Genomic DNA, 14587 nt, shown 5'->3' with positions numbered 1-14587 from the left:
GGTGGCAGTGTGAGTCAGATCCAGGCAGAGAACAGATGACACACTCAGATTGGATTAACTGGAGAACACTCGAATAAAGGGTCTATTTACAGAGGTGTGGGCAGGGTTGAGGGAAACCCCGGTCACCAGGCAGTACCGTGGGGCTGCTCGCAGTCTGACCTCCCCTAGACTTGCAGGGGCTGGGGCAGCAGGTAACCCACCTGAGACTGAGTGGCTACGTGAAGAGGGGCCGCGTGGCTGGAGACGAGCTCAGTCCAGGATGTGGCCGGAGGACAAAGGGGCTACAGACTTTGTCCACACGGCAGTGTCCCAGGACCCAGAACAGGTGTTGAGGCCGAGGTGAGAAGAGGGTGGGAATAACTGAGATGCGGTAAACATTAAGAATCATAATAGCTAATGCCAATTTAGTGCCTCCTCTAAGCACTTTTAACCCTCACAGCAACTCTGTGAGATCAATGGAATTTTAACCTCATTTTGCATCTGGGAAAACAGGCACAGAGGGGTTAAGTAACTTGCCTAGGATCACACAGCTAAGGCAGGGAGGAAGCCAGAATTCAAACCCTGGCAGCTTGGCTCCAGAGCACTCTGGGCTGCAACTGGAGAGCTGATGGGGGATCCACCCGGCTCCTCTGGCTTCCCGTTCCCGAGGAGAGGGGCCTGTGAGTAGTTCCTCCCTGCTCAGACCAGTGAGGCTTTGACAGGGTAAGGAGGGCTAGGAGGCGAGCAGCACGTGGAGTGCTGGCTTCTAAAAAGTCCCAGGGCCGTGGGATGGTCATGGTCACACCCCCGTCCCCATGATCCCCAGACTCTGCAAAAGCTTGCGGTGCTCTCTCCTGATGCAGCCAACACAGCCCTTCCGCGTGGCCTGGTGTCTTTCCTGATCCTCTGGATGGTTGATGGGCACCTGCCCCATCCTTTCCCTGCTGGTCCACTTTCCAACCCAGATGAAGTGCATGGAGGAGGGCTTCACCTCTCACTGAGATTCATCCTAACAATAGCGGCCACCACTCTCAAGGGCTTATCATAGGCCAGGAAATGTGTTAAGCCCCATATGTGCCCTTTTTCATTGATCCTCACAGCAAATCTGTTATCATCCCCATTTTACACAGGGAGAAACTGAGGCTAAAGGGTTTAAGTGACTTGCTGAAGGACACAGGGCTAGTGGAACCAGGTCTGAGCTTTTCCCAGAGACCCCACCCCACCTGATACTTGTCAGCAAAGTCTCCAGTGCTGGCCCTGCAGTGTGGTGCTGGTACTCCTAAGTCCCCTGGGATATGTGTGGGAATTCTGTCCTCCACCCCCTTTGTCTGGGACGGCTGGGGCAGCTGCCCCAGCCCTGGAGTAGGACAATGAGTTAGGAGATGGTGGGAGCACAGAGGAGGATGTGTCAGGGAACTCTTACCAGAAAAGATAGGAAGAGAAATCCAGTCTTTGGAAAAATAATGTCTTGAGTAGAGGAAGATCTCATAGGTCTGGCCACAGAGCTTACCTCTGTGGAGTTTGCTGCCATCTCCTGATTAGCAAATATATTTATATTTTATGTACGTTTCTTTTCATATACACACACATATAAAATACTAAGAATTCTAACTTATTCCTATTCACCTTAAGTCCACTGTGAACCTTCAGCCTCTGGCAGTTGTCATGTGGAGTGTTCCTCCCTGCCTGGTGGACCCCTACTCATCCTTCAAATGCTTGTTTAATCCTGAGCTCCCCTGCTCTGACCCCCTTCCCCATCTCGAAAATTCATTCATTCATCATGTAAGCAGTTACAATGCGCTAGACGCAGCTCTCAATTCCAGGGATTCAGCAGTGGACAAAAAGTCCCTGCCCTCATGGAGCTTATGTTCTAGCAGGCAAGACAGACAGTAAACAAGAGAAGTAATAACACGGTGTTGGAAGGCAATGAGGAAATCATGAGGCGGGTAAGGGATGTTGTGGGTAAGTTGTCATTTAACTTCAGATGGTCAGGAAAGCCGCAGTGGCGGGGGGGGGGGATGTTTGCACAGACTTGCAGGAGGGAGTTGCCATGGGGACATCTGGAAGCAAGTGACCCAGACAGAAGGAACAGCACAAGCAAGGGCCCTGAAGCAGATTCAAGAAAGAGCAAGGAGGCCGGGCAGTGTGGCCCGGAGGAGAGGAGAAACCAGTCAGGGTGGAAGAAGTGGCACCGGTCCTGGAGGGCCTTGTCAGCCTTGGTAAGGGCTTTGGCTTGTACTCTGAGGCCCCTGAAGGAAGGATTCATCACACCCTCTCTCACTACTTCCCTTTCCTTAGTGCATCTCAGTTGGAAACCCAACCCCCTGTGTGGGCTTTATCTCTCTCTCATCCATTTCCCCTTTGAGACCTGAAGAGCAGGACAGTCTTATTCATCTCTATATCACTGGCCCCGCAGAGCGCTTTGTAAATGTTTGTTTAACTACTTGAAATGGCAGGTAGCAGCTAGCAGAAGCCTGGAAAACCTGGGCAGAAAGGTCTCCTGAGTTCAGATACATATAGATAGATAGATGATTGATAGATAGATAGATATAGATATAGATATAGATAGATAGATATAGATATAGATATAGATATAGATATAGATATAGATATAGATACAGATACAGATACAGATATAGATATATGGTGTTGGCTTCCAGGGGACCCTTGGCTACTGCAGCGGCAGGCAGAGGCAGGGAAGTCCTTTAGAGCCAGGTAATCCCAAAGAACAGGGAACTGCAAGGGGGAGGGGAGGGAGCACTGCCGCTGCCTTTACATCAGGTGTTTGTGCTGCTGGAGCTGCTGGCCGGCTCCCCACGTGGCCCCTGGCCCGACTACTCCCTAACCAAGGTGTGGCCTTGTCCTGCGCAGGCATGCCTGTGGTCCTGTCGCAAGAGGTGGAGTCTGTTCTCGTGGGTGCTGCTATTCTGGGGGCCTGTGCCTCGGGGGATTTCGCTTCTGTGCAGGTACGTGAGGACCGAGGGGTGGGCCGCGGCCCCTCCCCTGTCTGGGGCTGTTCTTCCTCTTGACAGCAGTGCACGTCTTGCAAAGCACACACAGGATGTAATTAAGAAATGATAGGTTCCAGCCAGGGAAAGCACAAACACTTCTAGCCTCAGACATATTTATTGCAGTTTTCGTTTGACTTGGCCTCCGTTACTGTCAGTCGTTCTGTCTTTCTGTTGGTTTTCTTTTTTTCTCCTTTAAAATAGCTCTTATATTATTTCATTTGAATTTCCCCTTGACCATTTTTCTTGTAGCAAGTGAAACAGGTAAGGTACAAAACAAATTTTTCATGTGAATTTCTGATTTGTATTTGCTTCTTTCATCTCCACCCACCACTTTTCAAATACCTATGAGGTCTCTTTCAACAAGGGACACAAACGAAAATGTTAGTAAAAGGGAGTTAGAAGAAGAAATGAGGAACAAAGATACAGGAAGAAGGAAACAACTCGATGGCAGTGATGGAGCAGACAGTTTGACTCTGAGCTTCCTGGCAGCCAAGACAAAAAAGAACACATGATAAGTTACATAATTCTTATTTTCAAAAAGAGGAAGCATGCTCATTTCTTTGGGAGACAAAGCTTTTCCTACCACTGAATTGCAAAAGACATTTCACATGTGAGTTTTATGGAGAGACTTTGAGTGGTAAAATAATAGGATTAACAATAGGTTTACAAAAAAGGTAGAGAAGCAGTATAGGTTAAGGCTGAAAGCACAAGCTCCGAAGTCAACCCTCGCTTGACTTCCAACTAGTTCTGTAACCTGACCGTTCTGCTCTCCACTCCACTTCTTTATCTGTAATGATAATCAGGAGCACATTATGAGTTCTTTCTCTGGACCAGGAATGCACGTTCAGTCCCGCAACAGCTCTATGATTCCCATTTTATAGTTGAAGAACCTGAGGCAAAAAGAAGTTAAATAACTTGGCTTACGTTGAAGCAGCTAGTAAATGCCAGAACCAAGAAGTCTAGCTCCCAAGTTGTAACTGAAAGTTGAAGAAATATTTGTTCAGCTGAGCACCAGAGAGCTTAAGTGACTTGCCCACGGTCTCAAAGTCAGGACTAGAAGCCAGGTTTTCCACCAGTAGCCCAGTAATGAGAGCTTTATTTATTGTGACCCTCTTACGTACCAAGAACTATGCTAGGTGCTTTTCATATAACCTTCCTGGTACCTCTCACAACCCACACAGGCAACAGAGATCCAGAAAGATTATGGAACTCAAGTGTACACTATTGGAAGTGGTCACACGCAAGAGTCTGATACCGATATCTGTGCTCTTTGTGCCACATTTTGGGAAGTGTGGTGCATGGCACCCTGCCCAAGCCTCTCAAGTTGATGCTTGTGAAATATCTCTTCCAAAGAATTGAACCCACTCATGAATGCGTGTGGATCTTAACTGGAGTTTTTAAACAAAGATGGTAGAGTTTTCAGCTTTTTTCTGGATTTTCTGGTGCTGTCTCAGGAACATCACATGGAGATGTTTATTTATTGTTGAAATGTCAGTGACTTGTCAATTATTATTTTAATGTGTTGATTTATGAAGATGTTCTCATAACTAGGTGCCTTGCACTTCCTGGGACAAAGCATAATTGCCAAAACAAAACAGTAGAGTTGCTTACTAAGGCCCTGCATAGGTTAATGCATATTATGGACTGGAAGTTTCTGTCCCCTCAAAATTCACATTTGAATCCCTAACCCCACAGTGTGATGGTATTTGGAGATGTGGCCTTTGGGAGGTGATTTTGATTAGATGAGGAAATGAGGGTGGGACCTTTATGCTGAGATTAGTGCCCTTATGCGATGAGACACCAGAGCTTACTTTCTCTCTGCCATGTAAGGACACGGCAAAAAGGGGGCCATCTGCAAGCCGGGAAGGGAGCCCTCACCAGAGCAGCCATGCTGGCACCTTGATCTTCGTGCCTCCAGAACTGTGAGAAAATGAATTTCTATTGTTTAAACACCCAATCTGTGATATTTTGTTATGGCAGCCCAAGCAGATGAAGACACCTTGTTGAATCTTGACAGTCTCCATGCCTGCGGGATAAGGCTTTTTATTCCTGTGTTATATATGAGGAAACCCAGGCTCAGAGAGGTTTCAAGAAATTTGCCCAAGGCTGCAGTTAATAAGGGGCAGAAGCAGAACTGAAATCAAGGTCTCTCTGGATTATATCCTCTGTTGATTTTCATTCTTTTTTTACTTTAGCCTAATTTTTTTTTTTTCTTGAAAAAAAAAATTTGGCTTCTTAAATGTTCAAAGGTGAATTTCCTGAAAAGAAATGTCATTGGTCACAAATCAGGAGACAGTCTGCCACTGAAACAGAGTAGTGTGACAAGATCTGACTGCTCTATCAGATACTTCATACCATGCTTTGTGGCACCTCATTGACATCTTAGTCAAATCTGGAGTTTCTAGCTCTGAGAAGATTCCACTCACATCCTCTCCTAAGTGGAAACTGAGCTTCATCCCACACTGACATCTTCTTCACTACATAATATTTTCCCTTAATATTCTGGAACAGTATCTAAGATATGGTAGATTGAAAATTGTAATTGTTGACTTGAGTAGCAGCTGCAAGGCTCACAACATCTTAAAGACAAGTTCATGTCTCCTATTCAACCCGAGGAATTATGTGCCTCTCCTGACTATTTTTAGGAGCCACTGTAATCTAGTAAAGAAAGCCCCCAGGTGCCAGAGACCTGAATCTTACCTGTCATCACATGCCTGAGGGAATCCGTGTGGTCTTAACCTCTGTGCATGGTTGTTGTACATCTTCAAACAATGTCACTTGGCCTCTCCAGGTGCTCATTTCATTTGTTTGTTTTATTTCCTTTTTAAAAAATGTTTAAATAAGAATTGCCATTCCTGTGGAACTGCTGAGATAGAGCCTTTGAAAGATTCAATGGCCTCCGTGAAGCCCAGGTATAATTGTCAACATTGTAATAATGATTATATTTGGAAATGTAAATGCATGTCAACTTGGCTTCATTCACCCCTCTCTAAAGAAGAGGTGCCAACCTATGTGCCCCAGGCCTGGAGACCAGCTCAGGATTCTGGCAAGTTGAGGTGAAAAAGAATTACTTCCTCCCTGTGATTCATATTTTTCAATCTGAACTTCAACACAGTTTTTTCTTTGAACTTCAAAGATCCTAGCTTGATCTTCAGGGTGCCTGGCACTCCTTCCTGTAAGAAAGCTGAGCAGAGCTTGCCAGCAGCTCAATGATTCCAGCAGTCCAGATGTTTTGTCTTCTCATAGACCACACATCTGGTCGTTGGATAAAGGATTTCACTTCTTATCTAGATGGGCAGACTTTGGTAGACTCAGCCAGAGTCATCTCCTTCAGAATGAAGGAAAGTCATCTCCTTCATCTTCCTTCAGATGAAGGAAAGGCTAAGAAGACTCCAGAAGACCCAGGCTGCAGACCTAAGGAAGAGTCCTACGTGCCCAGGGAGACAGGGTTTCCCAATTTCCTAGGCCCATGAATGGATGACTTCAGCCAGGGGTAGAGCGCTATACCTTCCTTTGGCGGTACCAACAGATCAGAAGGACTTAGAAATGTGGATTTTACTTACAACTATTGCAAACTTCTATATATTTTAATTCTGGGGGAAGTTTATCAGCTGGAGGGAAAGGGATAGTGGATGGAACTTTCTGATGGGGGTATTAATGGGCGAGATTGGTTAAGTACAAGGTCCATTGCTATTCCAAATTTTGAAGCCTGCTGACAGTTCCTGCTTCCACCTCTTGTTCATTTATCCGTTCATATTCTCATCCTCAGAGTCTCTCTCTCCCTCTCTTCCTCTGCCCTTTCCTACCCTCCCTTCCTTTAGACAACTAAAGTCTTCCTGCTATTCCCTTTCCAAATTAGGATCTCACAAAGGGTAGTTATAGCCGTCCATCTGCATTAAAGAGTAGAATGACTAATAATATCTTAAAGAATTGTCCCTCTCCAGAAATGGTGTTCTCCTTTTAGTAGTTTTCAAAACTATTCTTCCACTAGACAGTGTGACAAGTATGATGTCACAGTTGTCTTTGTATCTGCAGCTTAATAAAATGGAATCAAATCACAGAGATGCCATTTTCATGGTAAAAGTTCAGCTATTGAGTAAGTGGGAGGGGATGCAAGGAAGGTGGTCTCCCTCCCTCCTTATAGTTATCCAGGCAGTCTTGTCATCTGTGGCCTTTCCACCTGACCACTCCCCCATCCCTAGAATGTCACCCATCGCTCCTCTGGCCATCGGTGTGCTCCAAAGTGATCCTCTCAAATTCTGAATATCCTGGAAAGCAAATAATTATAATTAGAAGTTGGGAGCATCCCATAACAATTCTCTAGGCTCCCAGGCCCTGGGAAATTAACACACTGGAAAAAAATCACTTTATGAACTATCAACATGCTTACATTTCCTAAGCACAGACAATAGAGAGGTGCTAAGAAATGCAAAGGACACATAAAACAAGAAACCAGTTTCAAGATGCCGTGAGAGAAAACTCAATCCAATGGCAAAGAGGCAGAAATACAAAATGGCTTTCCACTTTCTGCTTCCTTCAGCCCCTCTGCAGATGTCATTAGCTTCCCGTAATGTCTTATCTTAAAAGAAAGTTTCTTTCCCCCCAAGACTATTTATATAAAATAAGCTTTAATTCTAACTGTGCTATTGATATTTATCTTGACACCCACCCTTCCCCCCAAAAAAAACAGTAGAGGAAGCATCTGAAGCAAAAATCAGCAGAAGGAGACAGTGACAAGAGATCAAAATGAATTCAGCCATCATTTTAATGGTAGTACCAGAGTAAAGAAAATAAGCCCTTGGAATCAACCAATTAATCAAAACCCTTTTTTCTCCCACGGTGTGAGGGTTGCCGCCTCTGTAAACCATTGACTCCGTGCGTTCCCACCATCAACTTTCCCTGTCACGTTCCAGACAGACTCCTGTGTCTCGCAGACCAATGCATCTAAGTGGCCAGTGGAGAGCGGTGATTACTCACCCTTTCTGTAATGTGTGCCCACAGGATAAACTATCCGCACTGACCGCAGTGGTCTACCCTCAAGGTCAGTCCTTGCAAACATCCTCACTGCTTAGCTGAAGCCTCTCCTTCTGTTCTTTTTCATGAAATTTACTTCATTTAGAGCCAGTTTATATTCATCACCTATTATGTGCTTCAAAGCCTGTTATTTTTTTTATGCTATACAATACGTATCCATTCTGTTTTATTTTGTGAGAGTCAACTTTCTGTGTTTTTTAGTCCTGTTTGGCTTCCTGTCACCATAAATACCAGTTTTACATTTTGCAAAGTGAATTTGATTACCATGATCTTGCTTTCTGGAGGTTTGGAAAGACTGATATATAATAGATGTTCAGAAATATGAAACCATGCCATTTCTTGGCACGTTCAATCTTAATTTGCTGGGTTTCTTTCCTTTTTCTGGAATACAACTACTAATTCATGTTCATTGGGAAAAAATAAGAAAATTCAGTTAAGCTGAAAGAAAAATATGAAAACACTGATATTACTACCCTAAAACAACCACTATATTAGATTCTGGCTTCTATCTTTGTAATCTTTTTTACATACTTTTAAATCATTTTATACTTTTCTAAATTACAAAACTGTGTTCATACAATGCATATTGTTTTGTAACCTTTTTTCCGCCACGCAAAAATACATAGTAAACATCTTTATTTATCATGTTTGTAGGCTGTACAATTTTCTGCCCCATAGTATACCAGCGATCCCCAACCTTTTTGGCACCAAGGACTGCTTTCGTGGAAGAAAATTTTTCCACAGATGGGGGTGGGTGGGCAATGGCTCAGGCGGTAATTCCAGCGATGGGGAGCGGCCGATGAAGCTTCGATCCCTTGCCCTCCGCTCGCCTCCTGCTGTGCGGCCCGGTTCCTGACACGCTGCGGACCAGTAGTGTTCCGAGGCCCCAGGGGTTGGGGACCCCTGCTATATACCATGACTTATTTCCCCAGTCCTCTAGTTTTGAATACTTAGGTTGTCTCCGTTGTTTTAAAGAATGCTGCAACTAACGTCTCTGTATCTAAATTTTTGCCCACACCCTAAATTATTTACACAAACTAAATTATGGAGGTATAGTTGTTTGGTCAAAAAGTTTGCCTAACTTTTAGGATTTTGATACATATTAGCACTTTATACTCCCACCAATAGTGTGTGAAAATTCAGGGCTCACATTCCTTGTGTATAAGGCATCTTTTGCTGTGAATTTTAGTTTCATTTGGCTTTCATTCCCAGGTCTCTTAAAATCCTATTTATTTCACATATGATCCTGATACTATCATTTTTTTTTAAGTAACCTTTTGCCCTTTGCTGCTTAAGCATGTGTTTCAGGAGATAGGAGATTCTGGTTTCTAATTAAATGGATTCAGGTTTCTGATTGGATTTTCTGTATCCTGTCCCATATGTGAGTGCCTCATAGAAAATCAACAGAAAACCTGAAATGGTAATTAATAGTTTAAAGAAGGGTTAAATTAAGAATGCGATGCTGGTCCTAACATTCTTTATACTTATTGCCATACCTGGTTAACAGTACATTCTTATCTTTTTGAGAATTGCTCCCACTCAAAAAAAAAAAAAAAACCAACAACAAATTCAGGTTCTGATTAATTATACATCTCCTTGTTCCAACCCAATTGGCAGAATGGCACCATGGATATAAAAGTCAAAAATTAGTGCAAAATTAGAATTCTATTTTTAGGAAATTATTTCAATTTGTAAGATATGTGACATTTGACTCTCCTGTTCCTTACAGGGTGATCCTGGAACAGGGCCTGTTACTTTCCATCCTTTGTCATTCATAGAATCCTTGCATCAACCAGTGGATGTTAACAGTCCCCACTGTGCAGATGAGGACAGTGAGGCATGGAGAGGTCATATGACTTTGCTTGATACAAAGTCCATGCTCTTTTTGTTCCATCAAACCATGTTCTTTATATTCCAGTAAATATATATCTGTTGCTCGGAAAAAGTGTAGATTCCAGTATAGCACTTTAGCTGAGCTTCTACAGGGTAGTATGGTTTATAGAACATATCAGCAGCACATGTTTAGCCTCACTGCTTGGTTGAGTATGGGACATAGAAATAAAAAGAAAAAATGTACCCTCTTTGGTTTGGAAATTTTCTAATTCCTTTGCCTGGAGAAGACTTCATACCATACTCCCAGTAGTGTTTTGTTTTATTTATTTGTATTTAATCATAATCTGTCCATTTACTTTTTATACAGATATATATAAAAAAGCACTTTAATTAAGAACTTTAATTAAACGACACTTTTTATAGTATTGTTATTAACACAAAGATTTAGGCTAACAAATATTTTTTCCAAATATCTCCCTCCCCTTGCAGTTTTTACTCAGGAACTTAAGATTTGGGCTTTTATAAAAGAAAACAGTGGCCAAACATCTACTGAGTACTTTAGAAACTTAGAAGGGTTTCAGAACTGTATTTCTAAAATAAAGTTTACCTACCTCTTTGACTTCATTTTGTTCAAGACCACATTTTATACTGGTGCAAATCTGAAAAAATATGTTAGATTATTTAGTAGAAATGAATGCCTGTAAGTACTTAATTCCTCATTCTAATGATCATTTATGCTTTTACTTTTTATAATAAATGTCTTAGTTGGAATAAATCAGAAATGAATAAGTAGGACTTTTTTTTTTCTCCCTTTAATCTAGGATGTCATGAATAGATTATCCATGCTGTATAAATTTAATATTCAACACAGTAAATTAGGGTATGGAACCAAATAAGAGATGAGGGAAGACAAGACCTTTAGTTAAATCAGGAATTGTCTGTAATTGGGAAAAAGTTCTGAAAAATGACTACACACACACACAGTCATATACACATACATACCACATACCACTGGACAAAGTTTGATTCAGAGTCATGGAATGTTTAGAGGTCTTACTGAAGTCTATGAAAGACTTTTGGTTCCATCATTGAGGCAAATGATCAAGAAGTATGCAAAAGAAGAAATACCATTATTACAGTTGCTTATTGGAGGTGTTTGATACGCTGCAATGAACCATAAAGTACCACGTGTGTAGAAACTTGGATGGCATGTCTCTCATCATATGCATATCAAAGAAATTTGAACATTTAAAAATTTAGTACCATGTTAAAAGTTATACATAAGGAAATTTCCTATACTATTATCATCATAATTTTACAAGTGAAGAAACAGGGTAGGAGGGTTTAAGTGACTTACCAAAGCCCATGGCTAGAAATGGATGGAGCCAGAATCCAAGGCCTAGCCTAGGATTTCAAAGCTGAGGATTGTTCAACTTGGTCATACATGGAAGTGGACTCCTCTGGGGCTGAGTGTGATAGCCATTATTTTAAAAAACTAGTACCAGTTTTTTAGACAACTAGAATTTTTAAAATTTATTTTATGGAAGTGTAGTTGATTTACAATGTTGTGTTAATTTCTGCTGTGCAGCAAAGTGATTCAGTTACACATATATATATTCCTTTTTGTATTCTTTTCCATCATGGTTTATCACAGGATATTGAGTACAGTTCCCTGTGCTATACAGTAGGACCTTGTTGTTTATCCATCCTATACTAGTTTGCATCTGCTAATCCCAAACTCCCAATCCATCCCTCCCCCACTCCCCCTCCCCCTTGGCAACCACAAATCTGTTCTCTGTGTCTGTGAGTCTGTTTTTGCAGACAACTAGAATTTGAATGTACATTAAAATGTCCCTGTGTTAGTCAAGGCCCCCACAGAAGTTACCTTCAAATTAGGGTAGTTTTAGAGAGTTTAGTAGAGGGACTATTTACAGACTGGGGACCGGCCCTGGAGAAATCACAAGGGAGGATATAGTATGCTGGGGTTTGTAACAGCTGGACCTTAAGAGGTGAAGGGAGAGCACAGTTACTGGAGCTCCTGAGCCCCAGAACAGAGGGCTGTGTGGAGGCGGCCGAGTCAGCTGGCTTGCCAGTGACCCTGGAAGTGAAGAGCTGGATTATTGTTCCCATCCTCCTCCGGCTCTCTGACTTACTGTCGGGCTCCCCACTGGCTGGAGTCAAAGTCAGAGGGCAAGAGAGCTCATTGATATAGTCCGTACAAGTGAGCCCGGCTCAGCTCAGAGAAGGGTGGGAGGGGGTCTTTAGGAGCGAATGCAGCTGTCCTCCACAGTCATCCAGACTGGGCTGTGCAGGTCTGTCTGTGACCAGAGGCCAAGCTGTGAATTGTTTGTTACAGATTTGCAATGAGATAAGGGACTTGCATCAGAATGTAAATCAATTACAACATTTTGTTCGTAGCAAGATGTTCCCAATGAGAGAATCAGGGTGTTTGTTTACTTTCTGGAGCAAACTCCTTATGTCATTATGAACGGGCCCTTTGAGTAACACTGATCAGATCTGTCAGCTCTGCAGGTGACAGACAGGCTAGGGTGCTCAAAAGGGACCCACTTATCCCTGCTTTCCTTTTTCTGCCTTCCCTTCTGCTAAAGACAAGAAAACTGTGCCTCTTCTGAGCTGGGCACTGTGCTAAGGTACTTGAGATGCCATTTGATTCTTGCAAGGTAGGTTATTCACCTCACCATTACAGATAGGAAACTGAGGCTGAGAAAGTTTAAATAACAGATCCATCATCTAACAAGTAGCAGAGCTGGCGATTAAATCCAGAGCTGACTCCAAAACCTGTGTTTTTTGTATAGGCTGCCCTAGGGCCATGCTTAAAATTATCTGACATTAATACCCAGGAAACAATGTAGGGTTCTAGGGGGATTGCCTTGTTTGGAGACCTATGGCTGTGTTCTCTGTTATTGGTAACAACCACCAATTCATGGTTTCTGGGAATAGACACACCCCAACTCCCAAAAAATCAGACAGCACCATTTATGGGTCCCATGTTACTCTGCTTTACAAGGCCTTTCCCAGCCCAGCCAGCCAGATCAGAAGGTGAAGTCAGTTTGTTTCTAAGTGGCTCTTGTCTGTTTCTATCTCTTTTTAAATCTGGGAGGTGGGGGAAGAAGATGGGGAGAAAGAATTCATGAGAGGGATACATTTCCTTAGAAATGTTATTAATTGGATGGGCAAAACAAGAGAAGGAAATAAAATAGCTGCTCCTTACTAAGTAAAGGCATCTTCTTCCCTTATCTCATTAAAAATTAAAAACACTCTTGGTTTAAGTAGGGCAAATTAGTAATTAAGTGCTATATAATCAACTTGTGTAAACATAATATTGAAGGGGAGGCCAAATTAATCACTCTGCTGGCTTGTTTTTGCCCCCATCAATGCACCTTTTACTTGGGTCCTTCCTGTGATGTCAGGATGCATTTTCTGCTCTCCTCTGCAGCTGGAGATAGGGTGGGCTGTGATAGCTGGGCTGACAGATGACAGTGGGCTACATATGGAAAAGGCATGTGTCTTGGCCTTGATTCAACTAGGTGATCAGGCTCCCTATTTAATATTTTGAGGCAAGACTCATCAGCAAGAGGCTGCCACATGGCAGGGACAGTCCTAGATGGTAGCAGGACAAAGAAGATTTAAACACATCTTGGGGCCCATGGAGTTCCGGTCGGGTGGGGAGGAGGTGGACACAGACATGTACAGTTATGAAAAAGTCAACACTAAATGTAATGACAAAGACACAGCGCCTTGGCTTGGGCTCAAATCATAGCTCTGCCACTTACCTTGAGTGAGTTACTTAATTTCTCTGTGCCTCAGAGCCCTCATCAGTAAAACATAACAGTAATATCTGCATCATAGGTATATTATCTCACAACTCGTGTTGTAAGAGGTAAACACGTTAGTGCATGGAAAGTAGAATAGTGTCTATTTAATGTTGGCTCTTATTTGTTTAACTACAGTTGCTATACAGTGGATAATGGAGCACCAAGGAAGGAGTGTCTTCTATTGTCTTAGGGCTAGAAATAGAAAGGTGCTTCTGAGAAGGCAACATTTGAACCGGGCCATATAGGATTAGTTGGTGATAGAGCTGGAACTCTGTTTGGAGGGGCATGTGAACCGGGCTGGCTCTTAATCTTTGCAGTAGAATACCTTCTCTGAAAGCAGAGGAAGGAGCATGTGCCTCAATCCTGCACAAATCTCTCTCCATTTCAACTCAACACAATAAATATTAGTAATAACTGCTGGAGCTCCGTCGTGTTATGGCAACTGCCTGCCAAGTCTGGGGGGGTGGAAGAGGGTAAATGAGCTGAATCTGTTGTGGACGGGATAAGAGGAAATCAAATGCGGCCAAAGAAAGTAGCCCACTAAGTCACCTTGCTACACTCAAGGTGATGGCATCTCCTTGGCTTGCTAGCTATGTGAACCAGCCTGGCTGGGCAAGGTACTTAGTTTCTCTGATCCTCAGTTCCATATTAACTGACCCCACTGAGTTACTGCAAATATTCTATGCATGAAAGCACAGTTAGCACAATGCCTGGCACGCAGAAAAGTACTAATATTAATATTGCCTGTATTAATTTGATCCTTACCCAAAAACCAGTAAAGTAGGTGGTAGCATTGTCCCACTTTATAAAGCAGGAAATTGAGGCATCAAGACGGATAAGCTGACCTGAGGTCACATGGATGGCTAGTGGGGGGAGGAGGGCTGCAATTTAGCT

At 42.9% G+C, this 14587-nt stretch overlaps 1 protein-coding gene across 12 annotated transcripts in view; it reads left to right on the top strand.

Annotated features, from left to right (window-relative positions):
• The window catches only part of FGGY (FGGY carbohydrate kinase domain containing), a 409967-nt gene that overhangs the window by 326000 nt on the left and 69380 nt on the right, over positions 1-14587 (top strand). For 6 of the 12 annotated variants that reach the window (XM_082357730.1, XM_082357733.1, XM_082357724.1 and 3 more), the window contains 2 exons: positions 2851-2945; positions 4821-4912. The exons of 2 other annotated variants lie outside the window; for them this stretch is intronic. In XM_082357730.1, coding sequence (XP_082213856.1) covers positions 2851-2945; positions 4821-4912 — 187 coding nt within the window. Of the gene's footprint in view, positions 1-2850; positions 2946-4820; positions 4913-7680; positions 10549-14587 lie in introns of those variants that run through there. 4 more of the 12 variants (XM_082357729.1, XM_082357726.1, XM_082357734.1 and 1 more) reach the window with 2 other exon arrangements.

The sequence above is a fragment of the Balaenoptera borealis genome (assembly GCF_965194805.1).
Source record: "Balaenoptera borealis genome assembly, chromosome: 1".
NCBI classification, from domain to species: domain Eukaryota; kingdom Metazoa; phylum Chordata; class Mammalia; order Artiodactyla; family Balaenopteridae; genus Balaenoptera; species Balaenoptera borealis.
This window is presented reverse-complemented; position numbering and strand designations above follow the sequence as displayed.